General features: G+C 44.4%; 1 protein-coding gene across 4 annotated transcripts in view; it reads right to left on the reverse strand.

Annotated features, from left to right (window-relative positions):
* Window positions 1–15,515, reverse strand: part of EXOC6B (exocyst complex component 6B) — a 291,841-nt gene extending 276,326 nt beyond the window's left edge. For 2 of the 4 annotated variants that reach the window (XM_085308226.1, XM_085308224.1), the window contains exon 1: window positions 15,285–15,514. In XM_085308226.1, coding sequence (XP_085164352.1) covers window positions 15,285–15,397 — 113 coding nt within the window. In that variant the 5' untranslated portion in view covers window positions 15,398–15,514. Of the gene's footprint in view, window positions 1–15,284 lie in introns of all 4 variants that reach the window. The other 2 variants (XM_085308225.1, XM_085308228.1) reach the window with 2 other exon arrangements.
* Window positions 15,516–15,845: the final 330 nt, after the last annotated feature.

The following is a 15,845-nucleotide window of genomic DNA, read 5'->3' on the forward strand; positions in this document are numbered from 1 at the left end:
CTGCTATTATTTCCTGCTGTCGATACCTTTCGAGTGCTCTGCTCCCATCAGGGCTCTTTGCRTGGGATTATTTTCTCCTCTTGACAGGGAGCTTTATTTTTGTGTACACTGCCAAGCTCTCAAATGCAAGTTATTTTTCAAAGAGAAGTCGCTCGGGTTGACCCAGGTGGAATCTCATTTTGCACTTCCTGCTTTTATTTCCAGCTTCCATTTATTTTTCTGTCCTCACRGCTCCTTGCCATTTTTGCAATGTAGTTTTATCCACTAGTGTAATTAAACACTGTTCTGTTACTATTACTTCTTTCAGATTAAAAACAGCAAATACAAACAGGCAGCATAGCAAGCAGACACCTATGTCTCTCATTTTCTCCTTCTAACTAGATTGTCATTTATTCTCATTACTTACCATTTCCAATACAAATGAAAGCACTATGTACCTAGCCCAATTTAGATTAGGTAGCCTTAGACTGAGCATCTCGCATATTAGACTTCAGATGCATACGCAAGACCCAAATTTGAACAGCAGCTCAAGATGCTCAAATGCAAAAATGCTCAAAAACAAACCAAAAGAACCCCAAAACAACTGCAATCTCCATCTGTGTGGCTGAAATCCTGCCCAGGACAAGACAGAGATCCATTCAAGAGTGAGAACTTAAAGGGGAAAAAAAAAAGAAAAGAAAAAAAAAAGTCCGAAGTCCAGACAAAGCTACCAAGTAGTTCATAGTGCTTTGGTTCTAATAACTAAAAAGCCAGTATTTGACCTCACCTCTGTCCCCAAAAGACAGCTATTTTTAAGGGAATAGGGAAAAAAATATTTTATTTTAAGCTCATCTGGCTTGGATTTCTATTAACTGGAAGAATCTGAGAGGAACAAAATTAGATCATACTTCCCAGGAGAGAGTTATTTTGTTACTAACTCCATGCTCTCACATATTCAGTTTAAAAAATAAAAATCAGACAAATGAAGATTAACTTCAGACAAGTCAGCCAGCAGTGGGTCCATGAAAGGGTAATAGAAGCCAGGGCTCCCCCCCATTACCAATACAACTATGGTGGGCTGCACGGGATTACAAATTCTGGAGAAACTGGGCAAGTTCACGTCTCCTTCTGTCACCATCAGACACGAAACAGTAGCCTAAAGAGACACTCATTTTCTTCACTGGTTTTGGAAGCCTTGTTGGAGAGAAACGCAATTTTAAGAAGAGTTAACTTTTGCCTAGTCTTCGCTTCCCCCCCCTTCTTTTTTCATTTTCTAACTACTACATCTATTTGTAAAGAAAGAGTTAACTTTTAGCTAGACACAAAAATAGTATTTGTAGCCTGAAGGAAAAAAATTAAAAATAATGAACACACAAACACCCTTGACACGTCTCACTGAAATCCATGGACGTGTCATCTACCAGGTTCCCTTCCAGCGCCTGTTTTGGAATTCTCTCCAAAATAAAGCACACACGCGTCGTCTGGCACGCAACAATTCATGGCATGGTACCAACACAAGAAGTTCATTTTTAGTTGCTGCTTCCGAACCAAGACACAAACAAGCAGGACCAACAGATTACAGACTACATAGGAGAAGTTGGTTTTGTCAGCAGATAAATTCAAAGTCACAACCTTGTTCTTAACAGTTTAACTTCGCTACCAAAATTGCTAGTGGGCAGGAACACGGGGACATGGAGGTACAGTCTACATATTGGTACTGCAAAGCCCCAACCTACTCAGGCCTGTGGACAAAACATTTGTATTAAATGCAGTAACATTTGAGGCCTTCTCTGATTTGGTGCTCCAGGCCCTGGCCCACCACCCGTGCCAGCCCCACTGCCCACGGGCAGTCTCAGCCATTGCAGCAGGCATTTTTGCTCACCAAAGGGTACAACACAGACTCCTGAAGGCTGTGAGATAAATCCACGCCTGAAACATAGTCCACGAGTACAGGACAAACTGGAGTTTCCCAGAACACAGATTTCCCCTTCTATTCAGGCCAACACAGCACATACTTCCTGGCTCAGCTRCATCATTTCCAGCTTGCTGTGCAAAAAACCCTTAACCAGGACCGCAACTTGTAGTGCTCTACTCCAGCTGCATTACCAATTTGGAGAAGCGATAACAGATATCACAGCTACATTGCTTCACCTTCTGTTGCTTTGTTTCCTAAAGAGAAGTTTACTTCAGTCCTGCATGGGAGGGCAGGGTCTAAAAAGCTCAGACTGGGGTTCGCTAGCTCTGAGATACAAAGGAAGCTCAATGACTTCAAGTACCTCTGAAGAATTTTGTTTGCTAGCTGAAAGGCTTTTACATCTCAATTCAGTTCAGTTCTAGAAGAAATTAAGGAGGAAAATGCCTCACTCATGGATATGCATCTCCCAAAGGGATCATCAGAAATTCCCAGGCTCTCCCCTCAGGTAACATGTTTCAGCTCAAATCTCTTGGCCAAATACCAGTACAGGTCACCCTAGTTCATCTTTGCAAGTTTATTCTGCAAGAGGATGTAGTGCTTTCTTCCTACTTTCTGTCCTGTAACATTGCCCACTTTAACAGGCATTTGCACCAAAGAGCTCCCAGTTCCTCAGAAAGGGGCTATGAATTTCATGGAAGTCATGAGTCCTTATGTCATTACAGATGAAGCTGAGCACCAAGTTTCTATTTTTATCTAAGGTAACATCCAGCTTCTGAGCTGAGAGCACAGGTAAATTGGCTCTGAATTTGAAAACAATTTAGTTCCTTAATTTCCATCCCAAGAGCAGACCACTCCTTCACAGTCTGATCAGCTACGAACCCATACCCTCCTCACATCTCCACTTTGGGATTTTGCTCCAACCTTTAGCTAACTTGCACCCTAAAGCGCTATTCAAGAGGAACAAAAATAACAGGATCTGGATCAGTTCTGGCATCAGTGCCCCGATCAGATTTGCTCACCTTGCTTATCAAGCCACTCCAGKCAGTACTGGTCACACACTTGGGCTTCAAGGCACCAAACTGAAAGCAAAGACTAAAGCAGTGACCGTAACCCAAATGCTGCGGAGAGCTCCCTCCACATTTCCAGTCACTTATCTTACTTTGGAGCTCTTCATTATTCAGCAAGGACAGGAGGAAAAAAAACACTCCTTACACTCATCTTTTCCTTTTCTCTTCCTCTTGGATGGTATTAGGAAGGGAAAAAAAAGAAAAGAAAAAAAAAGACTTAGCTTCTCAGTAAACATTTTATTGAAGACCTGGCAAATCTCTTAACCTCACTTGCAGATTTTAAGGAGGAGATTTTGTTTGCTGGCTCTTGCAGCTTTGCCTGAAACTCAAAGAGTGAGCACATAGCTGAGCATCAGCCACGGCAACACCCTCTGTCCAGCTGCATCCGTATCCTTGGCCCCTGCATCTGCACAAGGTATTGCACATAGTAGAGTGCAGCCAGCAGCTGCAGAGCCACATTTGGAGCTTATTTGCTGCAGAAAGAGAGGCCAAAAATTATTTCACTGGGGGGGGCGGGTGGTGGTGGGGGGAGAGCTCTGCTGGGCTGCAGCTGAATCACCACCACCCTGGCCCAGAGGGAGGGAGGTGTGCAGAAGAAGCACCAAAAGTTACTAGAGCTGCAACTCTCAACTGAAGCACCATCGCCCTCTCAGCAYGACAGCAAAGCACAGGGGCTCCAAAAAGAGCATCAGTGACGGGGGGGACCCCTGCACTGCACAACTCACACAGCTTCGGTCCTCTGTGCATCAATTCTGGATTTTCAAGAGCACAAGAAACACTTGCTATCACCGAGACAGCAGCTAATGCTGAATCTGTTCAGAGCCACTCRAGCACCTTCACAGCTCATCACACAACTGTTCAGCTAAATCCACATCTATTAATACTCCCCAGGGCGGCTCCACCCCGGCTTGCTCTCTGGTCAGGCAGCTGGGGCATGCAAGGACAGGAGCGCTCTCCCAGCACTATCTATTGTGTCCCACACGTCACCACACCCAGAGCGGCCAGCACAAAGTAAAACTGGCACCGTGAAAGCCCTGCTCAGGCACAAGGGAAGCCAGGCAGACAGCTCAGCAGCTCAGGTCATGCGCCGGGGCACCGTGACTTCATTTGTCCCTACTGCACCGTGACCGCACAGGACGCACTCCCAAACCAGGCCAGATGCAAACTATTATAAACAGGTCTCCAAAAACCAAGCTGCTAAATAGRATCCCAACCTGCCACAGGGATTTCAGGGAGAGTACAGTCACCTTTGTAAAGCCCTTGCAGATTTGCATCTTTCCATCACCACTGCGCACAATTTAAAATCCCAAAAGGCATCAGCCCAGCCCAAGATAAACCATCATGACCAGCCTCAGTTTTCTTATTAGCTACCACTGAGAAGCAGCAGAAACACAGATTTGCTCACCTGCTGTTCCACCATGGCTAACGCTGCTCAGCCTCTTTGTGTCCAAGCGACTGTCTAYGAGAACGCGAACCAGTGTGTGCGTCTCGCCGGAGCAAACCGCCAGCTCTAAGGCGAACCCAGCGGGACAGCCTATTATCCATGCACCGATTTTCCAGACCAGAACCCACCTGGAGCCTGAGAGAGGAAGTTCCAGCAGAGAGAGAACATAACCCTGTTTATGCAAGACAAAAAACACCTGAAAAACAGGCTAGATATTACAAAGAAATAAATCTTTATGATGACCTAAAACTACATCTAGAAGTTTTATTGAAAGATGTTACCTTCTTAAGGTACAGGCACAGGAAATCAAGAAACCTGGGCTCTAATTTTTGATGCTTCAAGGAGCCATTGGAGGTGGAACTACCTTGAGGAAGATGACATCCAGCAGAACAACTAATCCAGCCTGCAGCTTGCTACCCAGGGAAGGTCCAAGAAGTCCTCCAGAAGGACAAAGCCCCAAAGCCAGCTGAACGAATTACCCTGGCAGCAGCATGCTCTTGAAAGTAGCCGTTCTTCCTTCTGGAGGCTCCCCAAACCTAGCAAGAATGGGACAAACTATCCCCAAAGTTTGAGTGTGTGCTTACTGGAAACACCATGAGTGCTACACGCGTACAAGCCAGTTGGCCTGCATGAGCAGAGTAAATCTAGCATCAAAAGGAAGCTAGAGACATGTCTACCCACACAAAACTACCTTATCGAACATTCAAACGGTAACCAAAGGCCCACAAGGCAGCCAAAGGACCATATCGCATACTATCTCCTTTCAAYGAAAGGACATCATGGCCAGTCCAACCATTGCTTCTGGATCTCAGCCCACGGCCACATAGGCCCACAGAAGCCAGAAAAATCAAGCATCCTGTTGAGTCACAGGGGAGCTGGAAGAGATTTAAGGAAGCCATCTCATCCGCTTCAGTCCCCAGGCAAGGTCAACCTTACCTATCTCACCTATCCTGAGGGATGTATGTCTACCCCGTCCTTCAGGCACAGATACCCCTTAGGCAAATAAGAGGGCAGTGTCAAGACTAGAGATTTTAGGTTTCCTGAATTACTTTGTTAGCATAGAGTTAGGATAACCCATAGAAGAAAGCACTTCTGCTGCAAGCTTTTCAAGTGTTTAGAATCAACGATGAGCTCTCTATAACAGTCAGCATGAAGCACTCAAATCAAGCACCTTTGTGAGAGCGGAAAAAACACACTGCAGACTCCTATGATCACAAAGAAAAACAGCTTGCTTCTTCATTTCTTCTCAACTGAAAGGACATTAAAAAGAAACAGCTACAGGTATTAAATGCTTGTGCGTGGCAATGAAACTGCTTAAGGGACATATTTATATGCTCTTAAGCCAGCAGTATACTACCTACTGAGAGAGGCTTTAAATGCTCACATACACACACCCCTCAGACACCCGGGTAAAACAGCAGCAAAGGAAGGTTTCAAGGAATAAGAGAAAACATTTTCAAATTCTGGAAGATTAAAGAGCACAAGTAAACAAATGCAAAATAATGCATTAAAAAAAATCACCCAGAAAGAACATTTGAAAAGTTAAGTAATTAAAACATGAAAAACTAGTAACTTTTCCAAACATCAGAAGCTAGGAGGCTGCCAGAGTCAGCAGAACAAGCAAGATAGCAGGAGCTTTTTAGGAAAATGATTTGAGCATGGAAAGTTGGAAGAAAGATTTGCTTTACTGCGTGCCACAGACAGGAAGTTTCTGTGCTGAAACTTTTCTCCCTGCCRCAGGTTGAGATGTTAATAGAAGAATTTAGATCAGATCAGTGAAACAAACAGTTGTATTTGCCCAAATCGATACTAGAAGTGTGTTGCATAAAACAACCAAGCCATGAACCCCTGCTTATCAGTAATCTATTGCTAAGAGTATAGTTACTACTAGAGAAGCAGAAGATGGAAAACATGATACCAATGTCTTTAAAGGCTTATGCAGGGTGAGAAGAACCCAATGAACTGCAGAGCACTAGGTGCAACCAGACAATCTAGCAGAAGTCTTCTTCATGACATAGTTAGCAAACATGAAAAACGTACAATGCAGTGGAAGAGACAACAGCTTCTGGGAAGGGCCTCCAGGCATCCTGTTTACGAGCACTCTTTGAAGGGCTCCAATCTGTTAGCAAGGAGATTTTTTTCACCCTAACATACTTTAATGTTAGAAGCCCTGTAAATTTTTTTTAAGTTGATTTTCCATCAGTTTCAATGTGTTTAATCAGTGATTCAGAGAAGTGGATGGACACCAAGATGACATTTTGCAGAGGACACAAAACTACTCAGTATGACTAACTCCAAAGCAAAAAGCTGCCAAGGATCTTGCAACACTGAGCATCAGGGTGACAAAATGGCAAAGCATGCAGCGTAAAGCAGCACATTTGCAGGGAAGAAGTTAGGGACGGGAATAAAACCTTTGCAATGATACTCACTGAGGGACTCCAAATCAAATCCTGCCACTTAGGAAGAGTGAYGCTGGAGTCATTATGGCTATATTGACAGAAATGTTGGCTCAGGACTGCTAGGAACTATTACCAAAGGAAAAGAAAGCAAAACAGAAAACTTCACTGTGCCACTCAATAAATCGCAAGAAACGAATCTGCATCTTGATTACTATGTGCAGCTCTGATCTTTCCTGCATCATCACAAAAAAGTGATAGTTGTATGTGAAAAGATACCAAGAAAAGCAGCAGAGATAATAAACAATTCAAAACAGCTTTAGCAAGTGAATAGACTGAATTGATTAAGCAGCTTTCAGCTTGGAAGAAAAAAAAAACACAAGAAGAGAGACAAGACAACTGATTTACTATTGCTCATTATCTACCATGACAGCCTAGATCTTGTTGTAGCAGAAAACATTTTTAAACCCAAAAGGAAAACACAATGCAAAACTAAACCACAGAACTTCCTGCTGTAAGACATTTAAATGTTAGAACGCTAATGGACCAAAAAGTTGATGACAAATCTGTGGAGGAAAAAAAAAATCCACCAGAATCTCTTGAAGAGAAAAATGCTGGTACTGTTTCTATGAAGAAAGTCTCCTAAGTGCAGATCTCAAGAAACTAGAAGACTATGTCTATATTTACTCTGTCACTCCAGTTTTAAGCTCCCACTCCTAGCTAATATCAGAAACAGTACAGTGAACTAGAAGAGCTTTTGATGGGATGCCTTCATAATTTTCTTACTTATTCCAACTCTTTACAGTTAGAAAGCACTTTTTTACATCTATCCTAAATCCTCATTGTGGCAATCCAAGTCCAGATCTCAATCTGCACACAGCAAACCAGAGTTTGTTTTCTTCWGCTTTTCAACAGTCTATTCCATATCTTCATCTGCAGATATATTGCACCCCCCAGTCTCATCTTTTCTGGATTAAGCAGTCCCCGTCCTTTCAGTTTTTTCCTCAGAGTCAGTATTACTAGGCTTCTGTAGCCTTAGAATAAGTGTCTGTTTTATTACCAAAAGAGAGAGAGAGAGAGAAAGGAAGAAAAGTAAAAAAGGAGAGACAGAAAGGAAGAAAAATCTTTCAAACCACTAAAAGCAGAACCAGAGCATGACTGAGGATGGTCTAGGAAGACTTAAATGCAACAGGAACTCTGCCCAAGGGGCGGCAGTTATCAAGAAAACTTCAATGAGCATGTGAAGTTTCCAAACTATTAGTTTTAAGCAGTCTCCTATAACCAAGCTCTAAAGAGGAAATCAGCTGCCAGCTCAAGATGAAATAAGGCTAAGCTGCATGGGGTGACAACTCCAGCTGACACCAACAGAGCAGTACAGCAGTCCTTTCCTAAAGATTCAAGGGAAATATCCCCTTTTCGCTTGCTAACTCCCAGTACTACCATCCGTTCTGTTATAATGGACAATACACATGACAGGTAAGCAGAAAAATAAATTCAGGGATTTACCAAGAGCCCAGACACACTTCCACATCCCACAGAATAGGAACAGGCATCTGATAATCTGTCCTTTGACAGTGATTCATTAAATTCTAGAAAATAAGGTACTTTTGTGAGAAAAAGGAAGAAAATAGCAGCAGCTATAAATAATTGAGCAGCACATTCTTGCAAGCTGTTCCCTCCAGAATGCATTAGGGTACAGACAGGGGGAGGGAACCCACACTTACTCAAATTACAGGGATTCACCCTCCAAAAACTGTACACCAAATCAGATCTTAACACCACAAAAGAGAAGGTGCATGTAAAACTTGATATAATTAAGTAAAGTGTACCTCCAGGCAGAGGTGGCAGATGCTACACCCATTAAGCCAGGGCAGKCTGTCTTCTCACAGACTACAAACACTGACACTGAACTATTTCATACGAGCAGTCGCTGATATTTTTTCTCTGCAGTGGAAAACTTGGAGCTGATCCTCATCAGCCTGACCAGAAGGGAATGCTAATATAATTCAAGTAGTATTGCAATAAGCTGTCTTTTAAAAGACACTTAATTATGTACAGATGAACAGAGGCCCGGATTCATTCTCAGGAGACTGCAGCTTCCCCATTTGGGTGGCAGGAGAACAGGTTGAAAGATGCTTCAAAAGATCCTGCRAGGTTTCTATTAGCAGTTGTTACAAGCAGCTTCCTGAACACGCTACGTGGCCAACGCTTAGCGTCAAGACAGCAGAGTTAACTGCTAYATGCACCAATAACCACAGATTTCAACGTCAGGGGATTTTTACAGTCTCTCACTCTTACCATGCTCAGGACCTTGATGGTGTTTCCTACCAGTGCCAGCACATTCAAACAAGGCCTGCTTCATCCCAACCCCACTCCAAGGTCTCCTTCCCCTCCGTCACGCTGTACCTCCCTCCCCCAAGAAATACTCAGCTGAAGGACAGGTCTCAGGCCTCACAGCCCTCGAACATCAGTAAAGGTAGCCCCAAAAGCAATCAGAGACACTACCTTCACTCCACCATCCCAAAACAGAATAGGGAAGCTGTTAAACCAGATGCATGTCATTATCCTTCACTTCACATCCATACCACAGATACTATCCTCACCTCTTCCACTGAAGCACGGAGCTTAGAGCTACCTTGGGTAACCTTCAATTTCAGCATCCARCCCAGCAGACTCAGCATACCGCTCTGGCACTTCGCTGCTGCTCCTTCCCGCATGCTGGCTCCAGTGCTCAGCAGMCCTTCCACAAGCCAGTTTAACTCCCTAAGCAAGCAAGATAGTTTTCTGCCAGGTAAGGGAATTTTACAGGCAACTCATGGAAGAATGCCATGTCCAAGCTCACGGAAGCCAGCTGTTTAACAGYGCACTCGTGCCCAGACCGAGGCCCCTGCCATCTGATTCCTCGTGCCAGGCCAGACACCGGGGAGCACCCCCAAGAAGCCTGGGATAGAACCAGTCCAGCTGAAAAAATAAGACAAGTAAGAGAAAGGAAGAGAAGGTATGCTGAGTCTGCTGGGTTGGATGGTGAAATTGAAGGTTACCCAAGCTAGCTCTAAGCTCTGTGCTTCAGTGGAAGAGGTGAGGATTCCTCGTGCCAGGCCAGACACCGGGGAGCACCCCCAAGAAGCCTGGGATAGAACCAGTCCAGCTGAAAAAATAAGGCAAGGAGGAGAAAGGGTTTCAACACCCACATAAACACTGCCAGAATAATGCTTGGGAGCACGAGATGAAACCCAGGGGACAACCGCTTAAGCAGTCCAAACTATACCCTGATCCCCAGCTGTGACTTTCAGCTAAGGAGGCACTGGTGAGCTCAGAGGGGCTAACCAGAGCCCCGGCCTGAGCCCATCCATCACTCATTTCTAAAAGCAAAGCCCCAATTTTTCCTGTTCAGCATCAGGAAACTGAATCAGAAGGGAACAGCTGAGGGTGCCAAGAAGGACTTCAGGCAAGGCAACCATCAAGATGAGGTTAGCTGAACCTATTTCCACTATTCCCAAAGGAGAGCATTATTTGTTAAACATTTCAATCAGGAGACAAAGAATCCAGAGGACTTCTGGCTCCATGATTTAACCTCGGAATATAGGGTACCTTCCAGGCAGAAGGATGAATACAGCACACTGCTAATATTATAAAAGGGTCAACCAGGTAGCTACAGATCAGTTAGAACAACATTAATGCCACACAAAGTCATGGAAAAGTTGATAAAGGATTTAGAGAATAGAGCTCAATTACAGCGTTACTTTAATCTCGCACAAGAGCTGCTTAGCCGAAAATACGGCCTATCAAGCGTGCTTAATTTCATTCTTAGGTTAAATAACTTTGTAATCTCTCCAAACACACACAATTAGCACATGGACATGAAACTCCTATTAAAATATGGTCCTACACAATATAAAAGCACATACACTGAGCCATTAATTGCTCCTCAAGATCTAACCATTTTCTAATGGAGTACAGGGAAGTACTAGTCCCAACATAACCGATAAAAACTCACTCACTAAGGAACAATCTGGAAAGTAAATAAATAAATAAGTAAATAAAAGGACTGATGATATAATTTGCAGATGACACAAAAGCTGGCAGAATAACAAATCACAAAATCAGGCAGCCACAGAGAGCAATCACTTGAAAAACTTGATCCTTTCCAACAACTCATGCTTCAACAGAAGCAAGTGGAAAGGTACAGATAAAGCAAAGAGGAACACATGCCATAGCTCTGAGCAACCCTATCTCCACRAAAGCAGTTCTGCATTAAACAGCTGACCCTAAAGCTGAGGAAAACAGAGCTCCTCAAATTTTTCAATGTATGAACAGGAGACCAGTGAAGAGAGCATGGACACAATTTTATCCACATCTAAAGCAGTGATGAGACTGCTGGAATACTGCAACTATCTCTGTATGGCCAAAGGGTTTGAGTTTTTTTTAACCAAGTGTTGTTTAAAAAATCATCTTTTTCAAAAATCTGCAAAGCCCATTTAAGAGCAGAAGAAGGGTTTTCAACACAGTAACAGACTTGAAGAGTTCACACCATGCAATTAATCAAAAAAAGGATTTAAAAAGTGACTTGAAGGCCTCAGTTGCTAAAGGATGCTGCAGAGTAGCAAAGGAGAGGATAGCAAAACATCTGCAGGATGAAACCATAAGATTTTCAAATGATTACCAATTCTGATCACCACTGGGGCTTGCGGGGGGTTGTCTTTGGACCAAGGCATATGCTAGCCAAGCACTATGTGGCAGACTCATATATGGGAGTGAGTGAAGTTATACGGCCCACATATACAGGGAGACAAATAAAATAATCTGATTTTCCTGCCTTTAATTCTGACCAGTGTAAGTCATGAATTAACAGTCTAGAAGCAGTATAGCACAAAACACAGGACTGAAGATGGGACATTTCATACAAAGAGCTAGGGAGAAGCTAAAATAAATGGAGAAAATGAGAGAATCGCAGAAGTAACATAGTATTATCCATGTAATGAAGTTGTCTCTGCATATTTAAAAGAGAAGCAGTAAAGGTGAGATATTTCAGGACAAGTGCACAGTAAATGCTGAATGAGCCTGCAGTGAGAGACTGTGCTTTGCGCAGCGCGTGACTTTGATTAGAAACTGCAGAGGCATGCCACCAAAGAGAGCACAGGAGCCACCAGCCTCGCTTACAGCCACTGCCTCCAGGTATTCTGTTCCCCTACCAGCATTCCAAAAAAAGCAAAAAAAATCCAAAAAACAAAAAAAAAACACACAGATAAACTGGACAAAGAGCTTGCTGAAGAGCAAATTTGATCAGTCAATTGAGTGTGATAAAAATTAGAGCATTCATGTGTTACGCTTTATCCAAGACATGATCTTAGGAATAAAAGGTTTTTCCTTCCCCTAGAAGGTTAGCTGATCCTACAGAATTAAGTAATTCTTAGAAACCTAGATAAACAGAGGAGAGGCAAAAACACTCCACAAAAATCAAGACATATAACACGAGAAAAAGAAGAGGAATTGAACAGCARAAGGAAGTGGAATTAGGAGCAATGGATATAATTAGTAAAGGCTCAACAGCAGGAAAGACATCCTGAAATGTATTATTTTGATTTCAGGCACATCACACACTCAAGAGGATCTGTACAAGGACTCGCTGAGCTTGTCTAGCGTCCTCCTTCAAAACCAATGCCATTTGCTGTCAGGTACAGGAGAGAGGGACCTCAACAGCATCTGAGACACTGGCACAGCAACACACAGCTCATCATACAAACCAATGCAGCTGCAGCACCTCCTCACGTGCCCTTGTCTCCAAATTTACATTTAGAATGAAATTTCTTTCRTTGAGGAGGGACAGTTTTTGTTTCACMWCTGTRCWGSGCSCWGYACAGWKGAGTCCCGGCCCACATCTYCAACTCCCAGAATCACAAAAATAAGACAGCAGAAAAAATAGGGATGGAAGGGACTTTTAGAAGGCATCTCATCCTTCCTCTGCTCAAGGGCAGRAATTACTACACTTGCCATTTTTCTAACAGAAAACTTTCCCCCTGACGGGTGGGACACAAACCCACCCAGACAGATGAGTTAGTTGGACCTTAACTTTAATATCTCAACCCCGCAGTCACCCACTGATTATAGAAATTCGGYCCCAAGCACTATGCCACTACAAGGCAAGGAGTGGCTGTAGTTGTAATATCTGTTACTGATAAAAGCAAAGYGCTGCAAACAAGTCCCTGTTGCCAGCAGGAATCCAGCATTCCAGACTATTTCTGAACTGTGTTTTGAAACTGCTCTTCCTARGGGAGAAGCCAGCCTGGCTCCTGGAGACACACTTCTTCCGTGATGCCTACAAGAAGTGAGTCACCTTTTCTAAAGTTTCCATCATCCACTTTTCTGGACTCTCCAGCACATCATGCCTACCCTGAACTGGCCTACTTTGAAAAACTAAAAATCGTTGGAGCAAGTAATTGCTTATATTGTTCATAACACTCCTGAAGAAGGAAGGGAATCCTTCCCTATAGCAGCAACTTAGACCACCCAGCGAGAATCAATCCTGCACCCACTGTACTTCAACAGTTAACACTAGCAAAGCACAGACCTTTCTTTGCCCCAGATACTTACTGCTGTTTCTTCTGTGGGCATGCAAAGAAATGCATAAAGCCTGACTCCTCATCTAACCTCTAGTGAATACTTAATATTAAGAAACAAGATCAACTGCCCTTAGTTTTATTAAATGACCAAAATACCCACACTCTTAGCTCTGGTAGCTCCCATAATTTTTAACCATTTCTTAAGCTTTGTAAATAAATCTAACCAATTTTCAATTTGTYCTGCTAACAGGATATAGTTTATTTTTAAAGGTTTCACAGAAAAGCCTTAGAAAGAAAACTACATAATCAAAAAGCTAAACAAACCAGCAATTCTTTAGAGAGCTAAATCAAGGGTCCTGTTGCTCCATATATGAAAACCTTTTCCTTTTTTAATTTTGTGTCTGCAATGGACTATCACCAGTTTAAACCCATTCATATTTGAAGACAGGTGAGTAAATYAACTGTAAAGCCATCTTTTTGTAAAATTTAGATATCTAAAAGAAATGAAARGATATTGTGGAGGGGTGGGGCAGGAGGCTCCAACTCTGTTTATACCTCATTATTCCCACCTAGCASTGTGATTTGCAGTTCAGCAGCTGAAAGACAACCAGGAAATCAGCAYGAAACTGACTGTGATTTACTGCAAAAAGGCAGTACCTCCCCATCAACCTCACAACCAGAAGGGGCAAAGAGTTTAGGACAAGGTCTGAATTAACATTTTGAATAATACAACTGTTTAGATTTTGAAATTAAGTGGATMTGGCAGAGTTCTTCCACCTTTTACCACCTTTTAGCCTGATCAATTTGATTACAAGGGCTGATAAATGTACTCCACCCACTTGTACTGTTAACCTTTCATAAGCTCTCACAGACTTTTGTACTTATCATTATGAGCAATGTGTTTTGGTTTTCACATGCAGTTCYTTGGGGAACTTCTGTTTTACTTCAGAGAGGGGACATGCTGTTTGCTGGATTCATAATGTGACTTCTTTGAGGACAGCTGTTCCCGGTGCTCTATCTGGCTAGTAAGAATAGAACATRGACGGGTATAGCTTATCTAAAATACCATGTTAGAGAAAAAAGGTGATTTCTCTTGAGAAACTGTTATATAGACAGCTACCATGACTTTCAGACTAACACTGCAGAAGTCACTGCTGCAAAATCCCTAAATGGCTTCACACACACAAAAAAAAATACCTAGAAGGATAAAATACTTTCAGAAAGGAGTATTAGAGAAGCAGCAAAGCAAAATGTCAGTRCTCCTAGGCATGCGGCTACATTCGCTCGCGCTGCACAGGCAGARGGGAGAGTCAGCAGTAGGGCAGCGGGATCTTCCCGCTGAAGGAGGACACTGCAAGAGCCGCTGGAAAAAAAGACGTTTAATAGGGAAATAAAGGATCCATTAACCATACAGAAGCATTAACTTGTATTATCGCCAGGGCTCGAATATTAGTCTCTCTCTCTTTTTTTTTTTTTTTTTTTTTGGGGGGGGGGGAGACAAGGACAACTTCGGACAAATCCTGCCTTTGGCAAATCCCGGGTTATGCAGCAAAATCCCCAGGTTTTCCCACTTTCTGCTCCGCCGCTTGTCACCCAAGCTCCACCTCACCTACAAAGGCTCCCGAAAGGGGCTGAAGCCACCAGGCCTGAAAAATCAGAATACTAATAATTAAAAATAAATAAAATAATGTAGTGTTTGGGGGGTTTTTTAATAGAAAGGGGGCGGCACAGGCGATGTTATCTGGTGTGACAGCTCTGCGGAGCGAGGCCGGGCAGGGGCGGCAGGGCCGGCCGCGGAGCGCACGAGCTGCGACAGGGAGGGAAGGAAGGAATTTTTATTTTTCACAATTAAAAAAAAAAAAAAAAAAAAAAAAACACGCCGTTTCTGGTCAAAGTTTCGGCGCAGGGGGCCGCGCCCCGTACCTGAGCGTGGGGCCGATGCAGGCCGTGTCGGTGCTCTCGATCTCCCGCAGGATCCGCTCGTGCTCCGCCGCCGTCTCCAGGCTCTCCAGCTCCGCCATCTTCCCCCGCTCCATGGGGCAACGGCGGCGAGCGGGAGCCGCCGACCCAGCTACCTGCCTCTTCCCCCGGCCCGGTCCGGTCCGGTCCGACCCGGCTCGGCTCGGCTCGGCTCCCCGCGACAGCGCCGGCGCCGCCCGGCCCGGCCCCGCCGCGCGCGGGACGCCGGGAAATGTAGTCGCGGGGGGGGTGGGGGGGTGATGGCGGCGGGAGCGGGCTGAGGAGGACGCGGCCCCGCGGCGGCCGCCCCCTCGCGTGGTGCCTGTGCGGGGACGCATCGCCCCGTGGCGGCCAGCTCCGGCCGTCCCGCACGACAGAGCTCCCACGGTGGTGGCCTCACGCCGTTGTCCCCGCTGTGAGGGGACGCGGCCCCCACGGCAGCGACCTCGCGTCGTCCGTCCGTCCGTCCGTCCGTCCCCCGTGAGGGGACGCGGCCCTGTGGTGGTGACTCCGCGTTGTCCCTTC

This window comes from Rhea americana, unplaced genomic scaffold, assembly GCF_003343005.1.
Source record: "Rhea americana isolate MKP2758 unplaced genomic scaffold, rheAme1 scaffold_270, whole genome shotgun sequence".
Classification (NCBI taxonomy): Eukaryota; Metazoa; Chordata; class Aves; order Rheiformes; family Rheidae; genus Rhea; species Rhea americana.